The sequence below is a fragment of the Mirounga angustirostris genome, unplaced genomic scaffold (assembly GCF_029215605.1).
Source record: "Mirounga angustirostris isolate CCGP_5_RB_7025 unplaced genomic scaffold, mMirAng1.0.hap1 SCAF_13, whole genome shotgun sequence".
In the NCBI taxonomy this organism is placed as follows: domain Eukaryota; kingdom Metazoa; phylum Chordata; class Mammalia; order Carnivora; family Phocidae; genus Mirounga; species Mirounga angustirostris.
Window position 1 is genome coordinate 26,077,234 of NW_026991721.1, and position 23,691 is coordinate 26,100,924.

The window sequence follows — 23,691 nt, forward strand, 5'->3', positions numbered from 1 at the left end:
TAGCTAGAGTGGTGGCAAGGCTCATAGTCACCTAGGCATCAGGTGTCTAAGTGGGGCCGGGTCCCCAAGGGGATATCATGGATGAGGGCACACAGCAAGCAGCTGGCAGTTTTAGTGATACAGGAGGGGTGCCCACAGCATTCATGGTAGCACAGGACCCGCACTTTAAAACGTTGACCATGCTTGCGGCGCCTGGGTGGCTCAGCCAGTTAAGCAGCTGCCTTCGGCTCAGGTCATGATCCCAGGGTCCTGGGACTGAGCCCAGCATCGGGCTCCCTGCTCAGTGGGGAGCCTGCTTCTCCCTCTCCCTCTGCCTGCCTCTCTGCCTACTTGTTCTCTCCCTCTGTCAAATAAATAAAATCTTAAAAAAAATAAAAAATAAAACTTTGACCATGCTTGCAGTGAACAGGACCAATTTTTCTTAAACTTTATTCTTGCTTAGGAAGTTTGAGGTAAACTGATCTTGCTAGAATTTTCCATGAAATGAATGCCGCTGCTTCTAGGAACATGAATATAATAACTAGGCAGGGGCACCTGGGTGGCTCAATTGGTTGGGCAACTGCCTTGGGCTCAGGTCATGATCCTGGAGTCCCGGGATCGAGTCCCGCATCGGGCTCCCTGCTTGGCAGGGAGTCTGCTTCTCCCTCTGACCCTCCTCCCTCTCATGCTCTCTGTCTCTCATTCTCTCTCTCAAATAAATAAATAAAATCTTAAAAAAACAAAACAAAACTAGGCAGTTAGTTTGCTTCCCCTGAAGAAGTGTTAAGTTTTGTTTGCCAAATAATCATTCAATTATGTGCAAAGTAAAGGTCGCAAGTCAGATAGTACACACAGTTGCTCTATACTAATGTATAGTCTCGAGATTAGTGGTTCTCAACCCTAACTACATCTTGGAATCTCCAGGGGCAGGAGGGGGGGCAGGAGTTCTAAAAGGATCATCTGAGACTCCAGGGGTGATGCCAGGGAAGAACTAAGCTTCCCAAGTGTTTCGAGTTTGCAGCCAGGCAAGAACCACCTCCACACCCCAAGTATGGTCTCACCACACTTTCAGTAGTTTCTGAAAACTTCCTCACATTTAAATCACGAACGATCTTGTCTTCTCTTTTTCACACAGTAAAGACAGCTGCCTTCCCTTGTCTATGAAAACAAAACGAAAAACAAAAAACCTGACAAAGTTATTCCCTGCTTTATTAGGAGAACTGGGATCACAGATATATTATAGAGTTCTCAACGTTCTCCCACTGAAAGACTGTTGGTATCAGATGTTAGAAAATAAAAGATTGACATGCTAGCATTTTGGTGCATCTCAGTTTTCCCTACTGCTCTTTTAGGGTTTGTTTGTTTTAAGCAATCTCTATACCCAAACGTGGAACTCAAATTCACAGACCCAAGATCAAGAGTCACATGCTCTACGGACTGAGCGAGCCAGGTGCCCCCTCCCAACCTTTCTTTAAAAGTTTAAGTAGAAAAATTGTTTCCTTTTAATCTTTTGATTATTGGATGAACAGTTTCAAATTGTAATTGTATTATATTGCTTGTCTATTTACCAAATATATCCTGACAGTGCAGTTCCAAAATGATCATGACCTTGGATGAAAAGTTGAAGATTTTAGGGGCACCTGGGTGGCTCAGGTCTTGATCCCGGGACTCCGGGATCAGGATCCAGTCCTGCGTCAGGTTCCCGGCTCAGCGGGGAGTCTGCTTCTCCCTCTGACCCTCCCCCCTCTTATGCTCTGTCTCAAATAAGTAAAATCTTAAAAAAAAAAAAAAGTTGAAGATTTTAGTGCTAATGACCAGTTCACAAGAAGTACAGGATATGAGAGGAACATGATAAAAGTTAGTACAGGTTTGCAATCAGCAAAATCCAGACTGTGGAGAAACTCAGGAACTAACCAGGTTTATTCAATGACAGAGGCAGAGCGAGAAAAGGAGGAGGAGGAGAAGGAAGGAGGAGTTAAAAGAAGAACATATAGATTAAGAGAGACTTTTTTTAAAAAAAGATTTTACTTGACACAGAGAGAGAGGGAACACAAGCAGCAGGAGCAGGAGAGGGAGAAGCAGGCTTCCGGCGGAGCGAGGAGCCCGATGCGCGGCTCGATCCCAGGACTCTGGGAATCATGACGTGACCCAAAGGCAGATGCTTAACAACTGAGCCACCCAGGCACCCCAGATTAAAAGAGACTTAAGAAGCACATTAACCAATTGTAATTTATGGACCTTAATGGATCCCTATTTGAGTAAACTGTCAAAATCATTTGGGATCAGAAAATGTGACTACTGACTGCATATTTGATGGTATTAAGGAATTGTGGGTTTGTGTGTATGTAATGATGATATTGTGGTTATTTTTTTTATGTCCTTATCTTTTAGCCATGCATTCTGAAATTTAATAGATTAAGTGATATGATGTCTGACGCTTGCTGGGGTGGGAGCAAGGAATGCATGGGGGTATAGATTAAATGAGATTGGCCATGAGTTGCCAATTGTTGAAAGTGGATAATAGGTACATGGAAGTTATTCTTTTATTCTGTTCTCGCTCATTTTTAAATGTTTGAATTTTTCCCCAATAAACTTAAAAGATGTTGAAGTTTTCAAAATCATCAGGACAGTTCAATTTCTGACTTGTCTACTGTTTATGGTAATTAGCAAATTCACTTTATCATAGCCTGAGTTTCTCTCTTGTATCTTTAAGGAGTACCTCTTAAGGTAAAAACCACACTCCTATTAACTTGTAATTATAGACTTCCTTACTATTTAATACTTTGTTATGTAAACACTGCAATGTCATATCATTAAATTTCTATGATGTTCTATAAAGTACTGGGCACAGTACTTATAAATCAGCTCACCCTAAAGAGGTTAATATCTAACAGCAATACACCATCTAATACTCAGTTTCAGACACAGAAGTTTATACAAAAAATGTTTTATTAAGTACAATTTCATATTTAGAACATCTAAGATTACAAATGTGATTAGATATTTAGGATACATAATTTATTATTAAAATACATAAGTTATATACAGACATTAAAAACTCAGTCTCCAAAATACTCAATAAAGATGTCTGGATGACACTTATAGAACTGACCTAGCAATTTTTTCTTCTCTTTGGCAGATAGTTTTGAATCCTCATCAATAGTCTTTAGTAAATTCATTAGTTCATCCTTGGTTGTCTTCTGTGTATGGTCAGAATAATCACTTTGATCAATTCTCTGGCAATATATATATCCTTTATGTTTAAAAGTAAAAAGTTCAGTTAATGAATCTATTCCTCAGATTTAACTAAAAAAAATAAGCAATATTTTTACATTTATATTCTTATTCCCCAGTTTATAAAATGCATTGAAGATGCTAAGCACTGCTGACTGTCTAAATTTGGTCAAGTTACTTTTTGACATAAGGAGGCTCTCTGCTAAGTCTAGATAACCCTGAGGAATTTAAAGTTTAATGGAAAATTAAAGTGCAACAAAATACTTTCAAATAAACACTAGGAATTTATCTTTGGAAGATCATGAAAATTATATTTCTCAGATTACCTGTGTCTCTATTTGGATCTCTTCCTTTCTGAATGGCCATGAGCTTAACACTAACAATTTTATGTAGAGTTCCTGGAATCTTAAAAAAAAAAAAAAAAAGAGGGACACAGATTATTCAAATGCATTTTAATCCAGTGATCTATTACATAAGCTCAACTTAACTACTTTCAGAATTTTACCTTAAAAACATCTTTTTGATGATCCATTAAAAAGAGTACGAGAAGATCAGTTTTGCCTTTAGATAAATTTTTATTGTCAACAATCGCTTTTGAGAATATCCTTTTCACAACCATTCGGTTGTCGCTCTATAAAAATAAAACACACCCAATAGTGTATATTTAAAAGAATGAGTTTATATAGAAGGCAATGTTGAATATTAATAGTCATTAGTCATTTCAGCATATTTGATGCCGATGTGAAATAATCTGACTTGTGGGTCCTGTAAGAACTAAGGCTGCTCGAATACAATTCACATTTAGACAAAAGACTTACTTCTTTCTGTAATTTAAATTCAGAAGGATGTGCTGCAACAGCCATGAAATACAGTAGTCTTCTAAATTCTTCTCTATTTTGGGAGTCCAGAAGCTTTAGAAAGAGCTGAGTGGCTTCTAATGCTATTTCAGTCTTCCCGTTCACTTCATCCGAAAGAAAAAACTGCTTTTAATTTTGACCAAATAGGATTATCAAAGGGAACAAAATTCAATGTAAAGCTGAAGCTAAACACTAAACTTACTCAAAACTTTTTTTTTTAAGATTTTATTTATTTGACAGAGAGAGAGAGAGAGATCACAAGTAGGCAGATAGGCAGGCAGGCGGAAGGAGAGGGAGAAGCAGGCTCCCCACTGAGCATGGAACCCGATGCGGGGCTCGATCCCAGGATGCTGGGACCATGACCCGAGCAGAAGGCAGACGCTTAACCGACTGAGCCACTCAGGGGCCTCTCAAAACTATTTTCAAAAGCAAAACAAAACAACTAGGAATTACAATAAATGACCAATACCAACCATCAAGGCAGCCTATTCTCAAATTGGCAACTGATACCCTAAATCCTTGTCATAATCATCTTAGGATGTTAAATTAAACTCTTGGCTTTGTAAATAAATTCTCAGCCTGCTTTTCATTAATTCAACACATTTCAAGGGTACACTATGTGTAAAGTACTGATGTATCCAACTCTACCTGAGAAAAATAGGATTCTCTGAAATCCACAATTTGTTTTCAACAAACCATGTCGAACAGTCTGGCTCATTGGTAGAGGGATTGAGTGTCTGCCATTTTGAAGACAATGAAGCGGGGGAGAGTGGTGGTATTGGTATTGGTGGTATTGTAAAGAAGAGAACTGCCACACTATACCTATTAAACTTACAGTGAATTAGGGCAGCATTCTCCTGTGCCAACCAGAAGTTCCTGCATAACTTTAGAACTTACTAAAGCCTCCTTCCAAATGAACCCTAGAAGTTTGGAATAAACATACTTTCCATGGATTTATCCAGATCCACTTCGAGCCTGAAGCAATTTGGTTCATTCTGAGGATAATTAACTTTTTCCTGTTTCCTCCAAAAGACAAATTCCAGTATCCAGTAAGATCTTACTTACCTAAGAGCTCTGCAATGCCATTATGAACATCAGATAAGTGATTTAACAGAGGTTCCCTACTACTGTAATATTTGCCAATGGCATCAAAGAGAAGTTCTTTCACTAAGTCTATCCTATCTGGTTGCTCAGGAAAGTTTCTGCTTATGTCCACCACCATCTGGTCTGGAAGGTATTCTAAGCAATCAGTTGCTGCAGAGAGCCATTCATCTTCCCTATGGGGGAAAAAAGAATTATTTTCAAAAAAATTTTTTTAAGTATTTTAAAAAGCAAGTAACAAATATACACATAGTACCTAATTTACTACCTCTTTCAAGTTTGCCATGAGGATAAATTTCTATACACTTAGATATAGATATGTGTAATTCTTTTTAAAATATAGCTAGATCATGTATCACAGACAAAAAGTCTGGCTTCATATGTCTTCTTTTTCTTTTCGAAGTGAAAACAGAAGCTATCCACTACAATGTAAACTGAAAAGGATATCAAAATTCAAACTCTAATATTAAATTTACAACAGAGGTCCAGAAACTCTAAGTTACTTGCTCAGGGTCCCAGTTAGGACTAGATCCCAGATCTGACTCCTAGGCCAGTATTTTTCTAATATGATGTTGTGTACTTCAGAGCTCTGTGATCTATCATCTCTCACTCTGGCTAGGAGACAACAGAGGAAGATAAGGTAGGGTTTCAAAAACAATTAAATATTAGTTTCCATTTCTAATAAAATGCCACCTGGGTAAATCAGAAAAATGTTACATTTCAAGAAACAGAATTCTAGAATAACTTTTAATATTCAACTTGCCGGGCGCCTGGGTGGCTCAGTTGGTTAAGCAACTGCCTTCGGCTCAGGTCATGATCCTGGAGTCCCGGGATCGAGTCCCGCATTGGGCTCCCTGCTTGGCAGGGAGTCTGCTTCTCCCTCTGACCCTCCCGACCCTCCGCCCTCTCATGCTCTCTCTCTCTCAGTCTCTCTCTCAAATAAATAAATAAAATCTTTAAAAAAAAAAAAATTCAACTTGCTAATATACATGACATATATTTTTTTTAAAGATTTTATTTATTTATTTATTTGACAGAGAGAGAGACAGCGAGAGCACACGCAGGGGGAGTGGGAGAGGGAGAAGCAGGCTTCCCGCTGAGCAGGGAGCCCGATGTGGGACTCGATCCCAGGACCCTGGGATCATGACCTGAGCCGAAGGCAGACGCTTAAAGACTGAGCCACCCAGGCGCCCTATACATGATATATTTTATATGTATTTTATATGTAGTTTAAAAAAGAACAACCATGTGCTCTACTGCTATGAACTCAGGACAACTAATTCTGCCACCACCCAAGAGCATTATATCGGGCAGGTCATGCCACCTTTCTGTGCATCAGCTTCATCAAGTTCATAGTAAGATGCAGCAAGATGATCTTCAAGGTCACTTCTAGCACAATTTCTAATTCTGTATTTAAAATGTAAGGTAATTATAAAATGTTTTCATGTTACTTTAGATCGTAGAAATATGGGGCACAGTCGGTGGAGCATGCAACTCTTGATCTTGGGGTTGTGAGTTCAAGCCCCATGATAGGTATAGAGATTACTTAAAAATAAAATCTTAGGGGCGCCTGGGTGGCTCAGTTGGTTGGGCAACTGCCTTCGGCTCAGGTCATGATCCTGGAGTCCCGGGATCGAGTCCCGCATCGGGCTCCCTGCTCGGCAGGGAGTCTGCTTCTCCCTCTGACCCTCCTCCCTCTCATGCTCTCTGTCTCTCATTCTCTCTGTCTCAAATAAATAAATAAAATTAAAAAATAAATAAATAAATAAAATCTTAAAAAAAAACTAGATTATAGAAATAGGATTTAAATTCATTTTTTTTTTAAAGAATTATAGGTGTGTGGGGCACCTGGGAGGCTCAGTCAGTTAAATGTCTGACTCTTGATTTCAGCTAAAGGTCACGATCTCAGGGCCCTGAGATGGAGCCTCACCTTGGGCTCCATACTGGAGGTGGAGCCTGCTTAAGATTCTCTCTAGCCCTCTGCCCCTCCCCCACCTTAAAAAAAAAAAGAATTAGAGGTGTGATTTATTCAATTTTATTTATCTTTTTTTCCCTCAGTGCTCATCATAATGATTTAAATTCTTGTTGAATAATAATCGTCCTATTATACACACAGAGTTCAGTTAACTAGTATGTTAGGATTAACTTTTTTTGTGTGTAAGATTTTATTTATTTATTTAAGATTTTATTTATTTATTTGACATAGAGAGAGAGACAGCAAGAGAGGTAACACAAGCAGGGGGAGTGGGAGAGGGAGGAGCAGGCTTCCCGCTGAGCAAGGAGCCCGATGTGGGGCTTAATCCCAGGACCCTGGGATCATGACCTGAGCCGAAGGCACATGCTTAACGACTGAGCCACCCAGGCACCCCTTGCATAAGGTTTTAAACTATCTTTTGGTATTTAACTATTAATAGTTCACTGGACTGTGGAACTTGTGAAGAAGTACTGAGAAATGTAAGTTGCATTCCTTTTAAACATTCCCATCTCCCTAACTACTGAACACGATCTGCTGAGGCAAAGTAATTAAAAATTAAACAAGCTAGAAAATACAAGATTTTAACCTTTAATAATTTTACTTAAGAAAAGAATTTCAAAGTTATAAGGAATATAGAACTCTTCCTTAACGGAAAAAAAAAAAAATCATACTTCCTTTAGCACCTGAAGTTAAGCCTTCACAATTTAAGATTTATATTCAGAAGAATGATAGTCAGATATGAGAGCAAGAGTTACTTTCATTCTCTCTTCAATAACACTAGTTAATTAAAAAATACATATTCAAGGAGCGCCTGGGTGGCTCAGTCGTTAAGCATGTGCCTTCGGCTCAGGTCATGATCCCAGGGTCCTGGGATTAAGCCCCATGTCGGGCTCCCCGCTCAGTGGGAAGCCTGCTCCTCCCTCTCCCACTCCCCCTGCTTGTGTTCCCTCTCTCGCTATGTCTCTCTCTGTCAAATAAATAAATAAAATCTTTAAAAAAAATACATATTCAAGATATTTTGGTGAAGCATAAAAGTATAGGTAGTCAAACGAGTCTAAGAATTTGTCAAATCTGTTAATTTTGTTCCGGGTCCCTTTGAAGACCAGAGAGCCCTACATTTTAACAAAGATAAGAAGAATCATTTTCTTCACTTGATGTGTAAGTAGGTTATGTGAGAAGCAAAAATAAATATAAAAAAATAATGAAAATTATATCTCTTTCTAATTTTGACCAAGGTAATTTTGTTCTTCACTTTCCCAAGTCCTGATAATTATCAACTGCTAATGCATATCTGATCCCGTGGACGGAAGAATTCAGGAGATTATCTTAAAACCATTATCTACGATTTTCCTACAAACACACTCAAATTATTGAGATAGATGTATTTCCACATACTGAGAGTCACTGTAAGCCTTGAGAATCCCTCGATCCAGATAGTTACTGCTGTTGACCAAATCAGGTTGCCTCTTAGGCTGAGGAACTTTAGATACAACCTCTTGCTGTTTGAGTAAGGAGTCAAGAAGTGGAAGGTCTACGAGCTGCAGTAGACGTCCAATTGTTTCTTCTTGCCATACTTCATTAATAACTGCACAGGAAAATGACAAAGTGAAAAGTAAAAATATTTACTAAATACCACGATATTTGTCTAGGCAAGTCTAAGGTATAAATTTTGGCAAAAAAAAAGAGAAAAGAGAAAAAAAAGTCAACCTTATTTATAAAGTGGTTTCTTATGACAAAGTAAAACAATTCAAGATTTGTTTAAAGTGTAGGAGAACAGACTTTAGACAGCAGGAATTCTTTTCATTCTTTTACTGTAAAAGCAATATGGCAGAGATAAGAGATCAAGTCATGTAACATGTTAATAAGGACTTTGGAAGAAAGAATGATTCATTATTCAATCTGAAAACTGGTCTGAAACTATTGGCTGCAGATTATTCCACTCAGGGTTTCCACAACTGGGATGGGGGAGGGAAGGTGGAAATCAGTCATTAATCTGCATTCCATTGCCATAGACAAGGAAGAACATAAGAGTTCTGTTAATGTTCTAATGTAATTTTCAAAATTTTATTTAACCTCATAAGATGTTAGAGAAAAAGATATCTGAGAGCATATTTAAAATAAATAAAAATCTGCACGCAAAACACTGCAGCTTGAACCTCTGCCAGCTGATAGGACAAAAGTCAGTGTTCAAGAATTGCAACACTGATCTATTTGTTGAAGATAATAGACCTCTGTTAAAACTTAATATAAACAACTTTAATACACAGTGTACTCTTTCTTTGTGCTCTGAATATTTAAATTCTAATAAAGGTTAAGATTGAAAAGTTTTAAATAACTAATTTTATCTGAAGTTGGTCTTCTAAATTTCTTACTTGCATCATCTTTACTTACCTTGTGGAGACAAGGTTGCAGAGATGTTTACAGGAGGAGAGTTAGTAGGCTTTAAACTCAGATTTTCCCACAGATCCTCTAAACTTGCTGATTTGATATCAGATGACTTAAATAATACATCGGAATACCTAAAATGAATTTATTTATTTTAGTATTATTTATTAATTATTAATTTATTTTAGTAAGCCCAGAGAAATACTTTACCATCAAAGAGCTGAGTTTCTACAAAGCTTATGTATTTCAGAGCAAAAACAACAAATGCAAATTCTAAGAGTAGAATACAAAAACATCCACCTTCACTCTCGAGCCCAAATATACATACTCTAAATTTTTCTTTGAATATTTAGATTTAAGCAATTTGATGACTAAAATTTTGATCTCCAATTTTAAAACATAACCAAACTTCATTATGCTTACTGTTTTTATCACTTATCTCTATTTCTGGGGCATTCTTTGGTGGATAGTGCTCATCATTTTCCAAATACAGACCTACAAATATTTACCCACAATTCTGAAACCCCAAAGGCTGTGAGCAATCTAAAGTTTATTCAGAACTCATATAGTGACAAAACCTGTCCTCACTTTACTGGGGCCGGGGGGGTGGGGAAACCTGTCCTGCATAGTCTTTACTTATCCCAGTTAATATGAGTATTTTGTTTACTGCAGAAATATTAATGCATTTCGTTACCAGATGCTCTCCCAGATCCCTCTAGGAGTGTTATCTAATATATGTTCTATCTACAAAATTATCTTTTTAAAACCTCTAAAGTTCCAAATTTCTAAATGCATGTGGCCCCAAAGGTTTCACATAAAGAATGTGGACTTGCATTTGGAAAGCAGTGATTTTGCCCTATCTTATCCTCATATATCTTTCCTAAACAGAGAGGTAAATGTTACCATCTTTTAAATAGAGAGTCTTGAAAGTTAAGACATTAAGATATTTGATACAGGGGTGCCTGGATGTCTCAGTTGTTAAGCGTCTGCCTTCGGCTCAGGTCATGATCCCAGGGTCCTGGGATCGAGCCCGGCATCGGTCTCCCTGCTCAGTGGGAAGCCTGCTTCTCCCTCTCCCACTCCCCCTACTTGGGTTCCTTCTCTCGCTGTATCTCTCTCTGTCAAATAAATAAAAATCTTTAAAAAAAGATATTTGATACACTAAATACACTAAAAATACACAATTTTTGATATACTATACATTAAAAATAATTGAAAGGGGCGCCCGGGTGGCTCAGTTGGTTAAGCATCTGCCTTCAGGTTAGGTCATGATCTCAGGGTCCTGGGATCGAGCCCCACGTTGGGCTCCCTGTTCGGTGGGGAGCCTGCTTCTCCCTCTCCCTCCACCCCTCCCCCTGCTTGTGCTTGCTCTCTCTCTCAAATAAATAAAACTTAAAAAAAAAAAAAAATTGAAAGTCGGTAACACTAAAACTCTTTGGGTCAGATCTGAATTATAAGAGCTTCAGTTACACAGTCACTTCTATACAGTTTCGCTGAAGAAAATAAAAGAGAAACGTCTTGGGCGCCTGGGTGGCTCAGTTGGTTAAGCGACTGCCTTCGGCTCAGGTCATGATCCTGGAGTCCCGGGATCGAGTCCCGCATCGGGCTCCCTGCTCAGCAGGGAGTCTGCTTCTCCCTCTCCCGCTCCCCCCTCTTGTGCTCTTTCTCTCTCTCAAATAAATAAATAAAATCTTTAAAAAAAAAAAAAAGAGAGAGAGAAACGTCTTATTTCATGACAAATAACCAAGTTAATTATGTACTCATCACATACATCCATTTCAAGCACTGGGTTCTACAATTCTGTCCCCCAGTCTCCCTTGACATGATTCCTTCTTCACCACTGCTGCTCACTTCACCCTCATCTGTAGACTGCAATAGTGCAATAGATTCCTAACTGGCTCTCCCAGTTAGGCTGTCCGTATGGCTGCCAGGATGACCTTTCTAAGATTCAATGTCATTTTCTGTGGCCTCCCCAACATCTGTATGATTGATTGCAAACTCTTTATGTTGTATGTCATATAAAATCCTCTGCATTCTGGGTCCCACATGCTTTTCATACTTAACATCTACCATGTCCTAGATTCTAGTGATAACCCACCAGCCTCCCTTCACCTTTTCTGTTCTCATATCACTTTGTGTATAAACTCTCTAACATATTTTTATACTATGATTGTAAATTGATGCAGAAAGAAAATCAAAGTTTGTTGATTATTTCTGCTAAATATAAAATATGAGTAAGTAGGAATTCCAGGAGATACCAAATAAATAGAAATTCACTGTATTTTATCAAATTTCCCCACAGACCCAGATGTTAGCCTAATTTACAATTTCTAAAATAACATAAAGCCAGTCAGCCTCTCGCCAAAAAGTCGATGAAATCCTGCCAATATCCCCAGGATAATCTAACATTATATACCAACCTGGAAGGTGAATATCGCTTATTCTCTTTGCCTAACTGACTGTCTTGATTAGGTATGGTTGTGAATCTGTAAAGGCTGCAACTACTATCTTCAAATGTAGGTTTTTTGTCTTTTCCAAAGACTTTGGTTGGAACTGCTTCAAATACTTTGTAGTCCATAAGTGCTTGACACACTCTCACCACTTTGGCCCGAGGAATATCCACATCACCGAAATATTTGTTCTGAATTAGGTGAGAAAAAATGACATCCACAGCTTCTGAACCAACAAAGCAGTCATTGTGTCTTTTTAAATGGTGTCTTCGCTTTTTCACCTGCACCTGTGTTTGAAGCGTGTTTATAATGCTGCTCCACACATATGTGGCTCCGAACGGTTTCTGGGCCACACTGAAACCTGCACGGGAAAAACGCAGAGTAACCTTGTTCATTTATCATCAGGCCTAAGCAATCCTTGAGCAAAAAGTGGCAATTTCCACAGTCATTAATGAGGAACAATTATGAGGTCAGCTTGTTATTGAACTTTTAATCAGCAGCAGCTCATCAAAAATGCAGTGCCTACTATATGCTGAACACTGTTCTATGGGCTTAGATACATCGGTGAGCAAAACAGAGTCCCTGTTCTCACAGACTTCTACTTTGTGGGAAGATACACACAATATGTATGTGTTAGGTGAGTGCTTAGGAGAAAAATAAAGCCTGGTGAAGAGGAGAACACTATTTTAGGGGGGATGTCTGGAAAGATCTGACAAGGTGATATCTGAGCAGAAGCCTGAGTAAAACCAGGAAGCAAGCTGTGCAGATATTTGGGGAAAGGGCAGAGAGAACAGAAAGAACAAAGGCCCGAGAAGCGAGTGTGCTTGGCCAAGAGAGGAGGAACAAGGCCAGCATGGCCTGAGAGGGTGACCAGGGAGAGAACAGTAGGAAGGGAGACCAGAGGGGAGTGGAAATGGTCTTTGGGGTGGGGGAGTGCAGATCAAGCAGGTCCTTGTGGCAGCTACTAATCATGTGCACGGAACTCTACTAAGTGCTTCACATTTAGGTCATTAGCAACCCCATGAGGTAGACATAATCTCTACTTGAGAAATGGAGAATAGATTCACAGAGGTTAAGTGTAACTTCCAGACATTATGTTGTAAGAGGCGCTACTGGAATTTGGTTCATGGTCTGTATCATTTAGACACACACACACACAGGAGTTGGAATAAACTACTATTTTTAAAGCTTCCTATTATGCAGCTTATAAGTTAAGTACTTTGTAACAGGGAAAACTGGTTCCTGCCCAATAGGAGCTCACAGCCTACCACAAAGATAGGAAAAGCATAGAAACTGACAAGATTTTAGCAAAACAGAAATGAAAGAAAACATGCTTTCAAAGATTTATCACATTTTTCCTCATTGTAATAAACGGATATTTGGCAAAACTACAAAGAAAAGGAGAAACAATTAAAAGGAAAAAAAAAATGGACCTTAGTTTTAATAAGCTGATGGAACAGAGTCTAGCTAATCATCAGCTTGTTGGCTGGCTGGCCGGCTGGCTGGCTCTCTTTTTACATAAACAGAGTATGCCTTTTTATGTGTTACACTTTTCAATGATCCTCTGAATATTCAGTGGTTCTAATTTTTAAGTCCCCAGTTTTGTTAGGTGTCTTACTCCCTTTATTTTTAGGATACTCTAACAGAGAAGTTGAAACTTACTACTTCCCTTAAGGTTGTGTAAAAAGGAAAACTATGCATCAGTAAAACTGTAAGGAACAAGGGGAGACATAACTAAAGAAACTGCTACCTGAAATTACCTTCCTGCCTTTTTAGATAAATAGAATGTATGAGATGAAGGCAAAGATAAGTTCCTGAAGGACATTAAAACTCCACTTAATGTACTAGGGTCATAAATTTTAAGTGGGTCATTTGGAATTCATCTTTTGTATTATAATAAATAAAAGAATCATAGTGAACCATCACACTGTATTCACTTACAGTGTCATTTTGTGCTACTAGAACTTTTAACATCTTCACCAGGAAAATTACTAACATACACACATGCACACACATAAAGCCCTTTACTGTTTATTCGTATACTTCCCAGACCAAAAATAGATGGGTAGTTTAACTATCTACCAATTATTATGTTAGTTTAAAATAATCAGCAAGACTGTTTTTATATTTTAAAATTCAAGATACTGGGTGCCTGGGTCACTCAGTCTGTTGGGCGTCTGCCTTCAGCTCAGGTCATGATCCCAGGGTCCTGGGATCGAGTCCTGCACTGGGCTCCCTGCTCAGCGGGGAGTCTGCTTCTCCCTCTACCCTTCCCCCCTGCTCATGATCTCTCTCTCTCTCTCAAATAAATAAATAAAATCTTAAAAAAGTAATAAAAAAATAAAATTGCTAGTATTAGTTTAAAAAAATAAAAATAAAATAAAATTCAAGATACTTCATAATCCAGTACTAAACAAAGAAGGTAGTAATTGATGCCAGTTTTCCAAATATCATGTAGGCAGTTTTAAGGACTGAATTATAGGAGAATCAACTAGATAAACTAGTAAAACTATTTCCAAGGTGGAAATAGATTTACTACTGGCACAGTATTTAATATCTACTGAATAGAGCCAGAATGGAGCATTTAAGGAAATCTCAAAATCTGTCCAGGTCATTCCTGGTATCTAGAACCCAGGAGTAGCTACGCTGTTTCCAGACACAGTAACTAATTAAAAGGAGTGTTCAAAGTTAATATTCTTAGCTTCTTAAAATATTAGAGATTATAGCTGGATTTAAATGAACTTAATGAAAAAAAATAAATGAACTTAATGTCTGCTCTTTAGTCTTTTTTCAAATCTTCATATTATTACTAATAACTAATATTTGAGTACTTAAATATGACAAGCTCTGTCTTCTCTTGCTTAATCCTGATAAACTTCTCTGAAATACTTATTAATAATCTTACTTTGAGGAAATTGAGGTTCATGAGTTAAACAAACCCAGTTTCACAAGCAGTAAACATACTTCTTCTAGGACTCAAATATAAATACATTAAGTCACCAGTTTTAGCATCAACTTTTCACTGAAAACTTGGATTAAGTGAAAGAGCTTTAAGCGAGCCAATGAGATTAGAACAAAACAACTTTAAGATTTGTGAGCCCTAAAAAATAAAAAAAACATTGTGAACCCTTAGCAAAGCTATTTAAAAACAGCAGTCATGTGTGCCCGGCTGGCTCAGTCGGTTAAGCGTCTGCCTTCAGCTTGGGTCATGATCTCAGGGTCCTGGGATTGAGCCCCACGATGGCCTCCTTGCTCAGCAGGGAGTCTGCTTCTCCCTCTCCCTTTGCCCCTCTCCCCTGCTCATGCTCTAGTATATAAATAAAACCTTAAAAAAAAAAAAGCAGTCATTAAATAAACCAATAAATAAATAAATAAAAACAGTAGCCATTAGTCCTAAAATAAAGTAGGATACCATAAATTCTATAATATATACTAGTCACAGTACACAGGAGTAGGAGAGGAGAGGAAAGTAAGATTCAAACTTGTAGAGATCAGAGGGCCTTTTAAGTGGCAGTGAAATATACTTCTGGGCTGATAATGATATTAAATTTGATACATCTCAGTCATAACAGTTGAGCTACAAGTAGGTAGGTATACAAATCTTAAAAATTAAGGCTGAGGGGCGCCTGGGTGGCTCAGTTGGTTAAGCGACTGCCTTCGGCTCAGGTCATGATCCTGGAGTCCCGGGATCGAGTCCCGCATCGGGCTCCCTGCTCGGCGGGGAGTCTGCTTCTCCCTCTGACCCTCCTCCCTCTCATGCTCTCTGTCTCTCATTCTCTCTGTCTCAAATAAATAAATAAAATCTTTAAAAAAAAAAAAATTAAGGCTGAGTCACTTACTAATTGGAGATCAATAAGACAACAGAAGGGGTGGGAGGGAAGGGATACACAGCTTCAGTGACATGGAAAAGGCTAGTTTTCAGAGGGGAAGTAAGAAGAATAAATTTCCACATATTAACTTGCTGCTTAAATATGGGAAAATCAGGAAGTTCTGCAGGTTGGATAACATGGTATAAAAGATTAAAGAACAGGTTAGAGCAGGATAGTAGGCACCTATGAGCCATGCAAAGTTTCCAGAGTCCTCCAGGCATGATACAATTCAGCCCTTTCAGGTCCCCTCTGTTCTCACTGACCATTAATTCCCAACATTGCATCCTGGGATATTTCCCCTCAAGCATCACCACCCACAGACCCAAACTAGCTCATGTTCATACAGATACTTTAATACATAATATACCCTGCACTTGACAAGTACATGTGCCAAAACCCACACCAGGATAACCTGTTTTTTTAATGCTGACTTCACCAGTTGAACACAGATCCCCCACATGCTGGTTTGAAATTTATTTATCATCATCTAAGAGTTGAAATGAATATGGGTATAGCAGACCATGGCACAGTGAGACAAATTACTGTGACTTCTAAACAGGATTCAAGAGACCAGAAGTAGACAAAGAGTGCTTTGTAAGTCTAGCATCAGAATTTCAGCTTCAGCTTGTCCTCAGCTCTCACTTGCATATGAGCTAGACATTTCTTTAAAATTCATCACTATCTAATTATTAGTGATGCTCACCTTATTAACCCGGGTGCCCCAGTCAGTTAAGTGTCCGACTCTTGATTTTGGCTCAGGTCACGATCTCAGGGTCGTGAGATGGAGCCACACATCGGGCTCTGTGCTGGGGGTGTGGAGCCTGCTTGAGATTCTCTCTCTCCCTCTCCCTCTGCTCCTGCCCCAACCCCCTCTCTCCTCTCTCTAAAATTAATTAATTAAAATTCATCACTATTTGCATCTTGATGCTTCCTTATTTATATTTGGTCAAGAATGTTCTAAAAGCATCATGATGAAAGGATCAAAGAATCTAGAGATTAGCTGTGATAACCTGGGATAAGAGAATTAACCTCTATAGGTTGGTTTCTTCATTTACTGATACAAGAGCTGAACACTGTGTTTAAGGTTGGTTTCAGGTCTAAACATCTGATTATAGGATTTTATTTTATTTTTAAAGATTTTATTTATTTATTTGACAGAGACAGAGATAGCAAAAGCAGGAACACAAGCAGAGGGAGTGAGAGAGGGAGAAGCAGGCTTCCCGCCCAGCAGGGAGCCCGATGCGGGGCTCGATTCCAGGACCCTGGGATCATGACCTGAGCCGAAGGCAGACGCTTAACAACTGAGCCACCCAGGTGCCCCTGATTATAGGATCTGAGAGACTGAAATTCTACCCATCTCCATTTAGAATGGACATTGACCACCACATAAAATATGGTAAGAAATGAGGTATAGAAACAAATGTGACCTTCTCAGATAAAAAGCTTTTTCGGAAGGTGGCCTAACAAGAGGCTCAGAGATTGTTTTAAACTAGATCTATAACATACTATATATGCTCGTAAGCACTATATAAGCCTAGGCTAGTTAACATTCATTTTTCAAGCACTCATCTTTATTCGCTTGAAAGCAATAGTTATTTTCAAAAGCAAGACCTGTCCTTTGCATGTATTTGAAATCTACCCAAAAAAGTTTACCAACAATAAAAAAGTTAAATTTCTAATGTTGAACTCTTATATATGTGATGCTAATAATTATTTTCCCTTCTATAAATACACACTAAATAATCACATTATAATAATTCCCTAAAAATCAAGTCATAAAGCAGATGTGTCAAGAAATTACATTTATTCAAAAGTTACAAAAGGATAATCAGCTTCACCTATGATCTGTGTAACACATCTACTACGGCCCTGCTGGTGAAACCTACTTACGGGCAAAAACAATTCTATGATCACTTCAAATCAGTAGGATTATTCACCTCCTTAGAAGATCATATACACATTATAAAAGTGGATCCCAATGCAAGGTAAACACACAAAGAATTATGAAAAAAAATGCTACTTCTAAATGAACATGTTAACAATTCCTTTTCATTCTCGGGCATTACACTGTCCTCACCTCACAGGGGAAAAAAAAAAAGAATTCAGCTAGCTCATGTTAGGCAATTTTCCACAAAACCTGAACAGTGAGCTAGTGCCTTTTTTTTTCAAATGTCCTTATAGTTTGCAAAAGTTCAAATTATTTAATTGCCTTACAGACTGCCTCACATAATACATTTGGTTATTTGACACTTGTGGGTTGTAGATGATTGCCAACTACTAAAAATTTTTTAAAGGAAGGTTAATGCAGTGGTTCTTAGTGGATGATTTTACTCCCAACTAGATATTTGGCAGTGTCTGGAGACATTCTTGATCGTCACAAGCTGAGGAAGGGGAAGTGCTCCCGGCATTTAGTGAGTAGAGGGCCTAGGGACACTGCTGAAGTGTCAGCCCCCACGACAAAGAAAATGTCAACAGTGCCCAGAGTTCAGAAACTGTGGGTTAACTGAATAAATTAGGACACGAAAACATGTGTTAATGCAGCAGGCACAGGGCTAGTTTCTGTGGATACAAAGAGTAAGACAAAAGCATGCAGTCTGGAGTCCCAGATCCCTGGGTTCTATTCTTGGCTCCATCATTTACTAGTAATGCAATCTTGGGCAAACAGTGTAACTTTTCTGTTGCAAAACAGAGCCGGGTCCACTTCTCTCAGTTACTGGGAGGATCACAGGAGACAATATAGGTAAGGTAGCATCAGTACCCAGCAATGAACAGATGTACAACTCAAAACAAAGTGGGAAACTGTCACAATCTAGGAGAGCCTAAGGACTGGATGTAATGTAATATCCTGAACGGGATCCTGGAACAGAAAAAGAACATTAGGCAAAAATTAAGGAAATCTTGGGGCGCCTGGGTGGCTCAGTAGGTTAAGTCAGCTCAGGTCATGATCCTGGAGTCCTGGGATTGAGTCCCGCATCGGGCTCCCTGCTCAGCAGGGAGTCTGCTTCTCCCTCTGACCCTCCCCCCTCTCATGCTCTCTCTCTCTCAAATAAATAAAAAATCTTTAAAAAAAAATTAAGGAAATCTGAATAAAGTATGGACTTCAGTTAATAATTATGTGTTAACATTGGTTCATTAATTGTGACAAATGTACTATACTAATGTAAGATGTTAATAATAAGGGAAAATGAGTAAAGGACATGTGGGTGGGAAATCTATATACAAACTTCATGACTTTTTTGTAAACCTAAATCTATTCTAAAATTCTAAGTTTGGGGCGCCTGATTGGCTCAGTCATTAGGCGTCTGTCTTCAGCTCAGGTGATCACGGGGTCCTGGGATCGAGCCCAGCATCAGGATCCCTGCTCAGCGGGAAGCCTGCTTCTCCCTCTCACACTCCCCCTTCTTGTCTTCCCTCTCTCGCTGTCTCTCTGTCAAATAAATAAAATCTTAAAAACAAAAAGAAAAAAAAGAAAATTCTAAAAGTTTATTTAAAAAGTAAAAAGGGGCACCTGGGTGGCTTAGTCGGTTAAGCGTCCGCCTTTGGCTTAGGTCATGATCCCGGAGTCCGGGCATTGAGTCGCACATCGGGCTCCCCGCTCAGTAGGGAGTCTTCTTCTCCCTCTGCCCTTCACCTTGCTTGTGCTCTCTCTCACTTGCTCTCTCAAATAAATATTTTTTTAAAAATTAAAAATAAAAAAATAAAAAGTGAAAAAGAAAGGTATTTTACTTCTTCTTCCTTCCTCTGACCTAAGGGGACAGAGTCCCTACCTTCAAAGAGTTTATCCTTTAACTATTCGTACCACCTGATGATGTCAAGCTTTAAACAGAATTCAGTAAATAAAGACTGCTAGCAGATAAGACCAAGATGTGTCACATACCAGAGGATTTAACTCTTCATCAGAAAATAATATATAAATCCTAAGTCATTTAGGGGCACCTGGGTGGCTCAGTCGTTAAGCATCTGCCTTCGGCTCAGGTCATGATCCCAGCGTCCTGGGATCAAGCCCCGCATCGAGCCCCACATCGGGCTCCCTGCTCGGCGGGAAGCCTGCTTCTCCCTCTCACACTCCCCCTGCTTGTCTTCCCTCTCTCTCTGTGTCTCTGTCAAATAAATAAAATCTTAAAAAAATAATAATCTATATAAAAAAAAATCCTAAGTCATTTAGTGGCTCAGTCAGTTGAGTGCCTGCCTTCAGCTCCAGTCATGATCTTGGGGTCCTGGGATTGGTCCTGCTCAGCAGGAGGCCTGCTTCTCCCACTCCCTCTGCTCCTCCCTCCATTCATGTGTGCTCTCTCTGCTCTCTCTCAAATGAATAAAATCTTTTTTTTTTTAAAGATTTTATTTATTTGACAGAGAGAGACACAGCTAGAGAGGGAACACAAGCAGGGGGAGTGGGAGAGGGAGAAGCAGGCTTCCTGTGGAGCAGGGAGCCCGAGGGAGGGCTTGATCCCAGGACCCTGGGATCATGACCTGAGCCGAAGGCAGACACTTAACGACTGAGCCACCCAGGCACCCCAAATAAATAAATAAAATCTTTAAAAAATTAAAAAACATCTTAAGTCATTTAGGATTAAAGATAATTTTTTTTTAAGATTTTATTTATTTATTTGAGACAGAATGAGAGAGAGAGAGAGAGCACATGAGAAGGGGGAGGGTCAGAGGGAGAAGCAGGCTCCCTGACGAGCAGGGAGCCCGATGCGGGACTCGATCCAGGGACTCCAGGATCATGACCTGAGCCGAAGGCAGTCGCTTAACCAACTGAGCCACCCAGGCGCCCCAAAGAGAATTTTTTTAAAATTTTATTTTATTATGTTATGTTAATCACCATACATCATTGGTTTTTGATGTAGTGTTCCATGATTCATTGTTTGCGTATAACGCCCAGCACTCCATTCAATACGTGCCCTCTTTAATACTCATCACCAGGCTAACCCATCCCCCCACCCCCCTCCCCTCTAGAACCCTCAGTTTGTTTCTCAGAGTCCATTGTCTCTCATGGTTCGTCTCTCCCTCCGATTTCCCCCCCTTCATTCTTCCCTTCCTACTATCTTCTTCTTTTTTTTTTAACATATAATGTATTATTTGTTTCAGAATTTTAGAATTTTTTTCAAGAGGTTTTAAAATGGTACAGAATTGTCAAGACCAACAAAAAGAACTACATCGATTGGATATTAACCAAAACCTTATGAAAATACATAAATGTAAAGAACTGAGTTTTGGGTATTCAAATAGGCAGCTGTGACTGAGTGGCAAAAACTTGCTATACAATCATACCAATATGCAATGCTTTTACTGCATATTGGTTTTAGTAGTCCAAAGTTTGTTTTCCTCTTACATGGTATTAGAGATGTCAGGCTGAAGCCTGAGACTGCCTCTAAAAAGAAGGCTGCAAGTAGGTAAAATATGTAAAAGAAATCTCTTCTAATAAGAACAACTTTAGGGGCGCCTGGGTGGCTCAGTCGTTAAGTGTCTGCCTTCGGCTCAGGTCATGATCCCAGGGTCCTGGGATCGAGCCCCTCATCCGGCTCCCTGCTCAGCAGGAAGCCTGCTTCTCCCTCTCCCACATCCCTGCTTGTGTTCCCTCTCTCGCTGTGTCTCTCTCTGTCAAATAAATAAATAAAATCTTAAAAAAAAAAAAAAAAACAACTTTAAAACAGATTAAGAGAAGTATCCACAAAAGTAGGCATTGGCCCCCACTTTACTGCATACAGATTAATGAGACAGCATATGGGAAGTACTTTGAGCTCTCTGGAAAAGTGATACCAGGTGAATTCAAAGAATTAGGTTACAGTATGAAGGGATAACAGGGTAACACACCACTTTCTTGTTCGTCTATATTAAAAGGCAAATATCTTCGAAGTAAGTGCCGAAGTTTAGCTTATAGCATTCATATCTTCTACCTAAATCAGGTCCCTGGTCATTACAGCCCCTTTAGGGCGTGGAAGAGTAACTATTCAGTAGAGAACGAAGTGTACAAAGCTGCTTGCCAGAGCACAAAGAAAGCCAATAGCAAGGAACCAAGAAGCACGGGCTCCTATTACTGTGCTCCCTGGGACTGTGACAGGGAACTAAAGGGTGGAAGAGGGATTAACAAATGCTAACAGGTAGGGTTCCAACCCTAGCAAGCAAAACAAATGAAAAAAAGGCAGTGGGCCCTTCTCTGCCCACTGCACCTGCCGAGCAGGAAACTGGTCTTTTCCTTGGGTTCAAATCTGCTAACCAGCACTTCAGCTCTTCCCTCTGACAGTCACCTACTTAATTTTGAATACATATTCCCTTATGCCATCTAAGAACCTGTTCACAAAAGCCCAAAGCTCAGAACTGGTATTTCAGCTGTTAGAGAAGACAGGGTGCTATGGTTCTAATCACACAAAAGTTGGCAATTTCACTCAGACAGTAAGCCTAAAGATTTCCCAAGACTGTTTCCAATTTTGAATTCTCAAATGATGAATGAATCCCTCCTCTTCAAAATGCAAAACAAAGAGAAATTCTGAATGTAGCCATCATATGCTTATCTGAATCCTTCAAATTGGGGCAGAAGAAGGTCAATATTATGATTGTTCCTAGAAAAGTAGTTTTTTATCACAATTTATCATTAGTATTTTGAAGTTCAAAAGGAACATTAGTAATTATAAGTCAACACAAGACTGGAGCCATTGAGATGCACCCAAATGACCTAAGTCACTGACTACTGTTATCTTGAGGAAGGAGTCAGTTTCACTGGTTGGTATTTTCCAAAGGAAAAGTTTCTGTCAGATAGGGAACCTATAACACCCCACGCAGCAGATACAGAAAGGGGGAAAGGTTTAACTTATCTAGAAAGAAAAAGGAAAAAAAAAAAAAAAAAAAAAGCTGTGTTGTCTGAATATCTTTATTTACTGAGTTGTAATATGCTAGGAACAGAATTTTAGAACTGATCATCCATTCCGTTCATTTGTTTGGATATTCAAAGAAAGCAAAAGGCTAAGCAAACTACCCCCAAGGATATGATTAAGCTGGTGGCAGAATTCACCAACGTCTCTCCTAATGTCATATAACCACTAAAAAAAAAAAAAAAGTCCAAAACTTCTATTCACTGAAATACTGCTTATCCAGAAAATTTAACGAACAAATACTTTTTATGCCAGGTTCCTTCCCGTCGAACAAAAACCACTCATCACCCCCAGGATGTCTGGAGAACAGAGGGGGCAAGAGAGGCGCTGGTTCCCTGGCCATATTGTGGAGTCGAGGTTTGCGGATGAGACGCAAGGCAAAGAGCCATCCAAGTCCAGATACGCGCGCTACGAGTAACGACGTGGAGCGTGTCTGGAGACCTAGTGAGAGCGCCTGGCACGCAGCGGGCCACTGACGAGCGCGCGGCGAAGTTCAAGTTGGGGAACTAAGGAAAGAGCTGGGCTGAGAGGGCGGCGGAGTCTGCCGGCCGAAGCCCACCCACGGGAGAGGGACCCAATTCGCCGCCACGACGAGGTGCTGGCCTGAGTGGCTACAGACGCGCCGAGCCCGCTGGACCCGGCGGGGTCCCGGTCCCGCGCGAGAACCGCAGCCTGAGCGCCACCCCGCCCCCGCCCCCGGCCCGCCCCGGGACCCCCACACGCCCCCGACAGCGGTCCTCAGCCCCTACCCGGAGGCCTCTGCGCCGGGCTGTGGCGAGCCGAGAGGTTCAGCGCCGCCGCCTTCTCCCGCACCGTGGCCATTACCGTGCCCGCCAGGTCACCACCTCCACCGACCGCGGCACCGCGGAGTGGGCGCCCGCCCCTCGGCGGCCGGTTAACTGGCCCGGGACGGGGCGGGGCTCCCGTCAGGTCCCGCCCCCGGCCCGCCCAGGGCGCCGCGCGCCACAC

At 40.1% G+C, this 23,691-nt stretch overlaps 1 protein-coding gene across 4 annotated transcripts; it reads right to left on the bottom strand.

Annotated features, from left to right (window-relative positions):
* Positions 1-2,860: 2,860 nt before the first annotated feature.
* Positions 2,861-23,627, bottom strand: DEPDC7 (DEP domain containing 7). 4 transcript variants are annotated; one of them, XM_064576705.1, is made up of 9 exons: positions 22,966-23,215; positions 11,952-12,342; positions 9,538-9,665; positions 8,542-8,731; positions 5,136-5,347; positions 4,032-4,174; positions 3,719-3,844; positions 3,540-3,618; positions 2,863-3,232 (listed from the first exon to the last, which is right to left on the bottom strand). In XM_064576705.1, the coding sequence occupies exons 1-9, from the start codon at positions 23,063-23,065 to the stop codon at positions 3,039-3,041; spliced, it is 1,563 nt and encodes a 520-aa protein (XP_064432775.1). In that variant the 5' UTR covers positions 23,066-23,215; the 3' UTR covers positions 2,863-3,038. The 4 variants fall into 4 exon arrangements, with proteins under 4 accessions (XP_064432774.1, XP_064432775.1, XP_064432773.1 ...); XM_064576703.1 differs by lacking the exon at positions 22,966-23,215 and adding an exon at positions 19,359-19,505 and having other exon boundaries at positions 2,866-3,232; XM_045893939.3 differs by lacking the exon at positions 22,966-23,215 and adding an exon at positions 23,472-23,627 and having other exon boundaries at positions 2,868-3,232.
* Between the last annotated feature and the right edge of the window lie 64 nt (positions 23,628-23,691).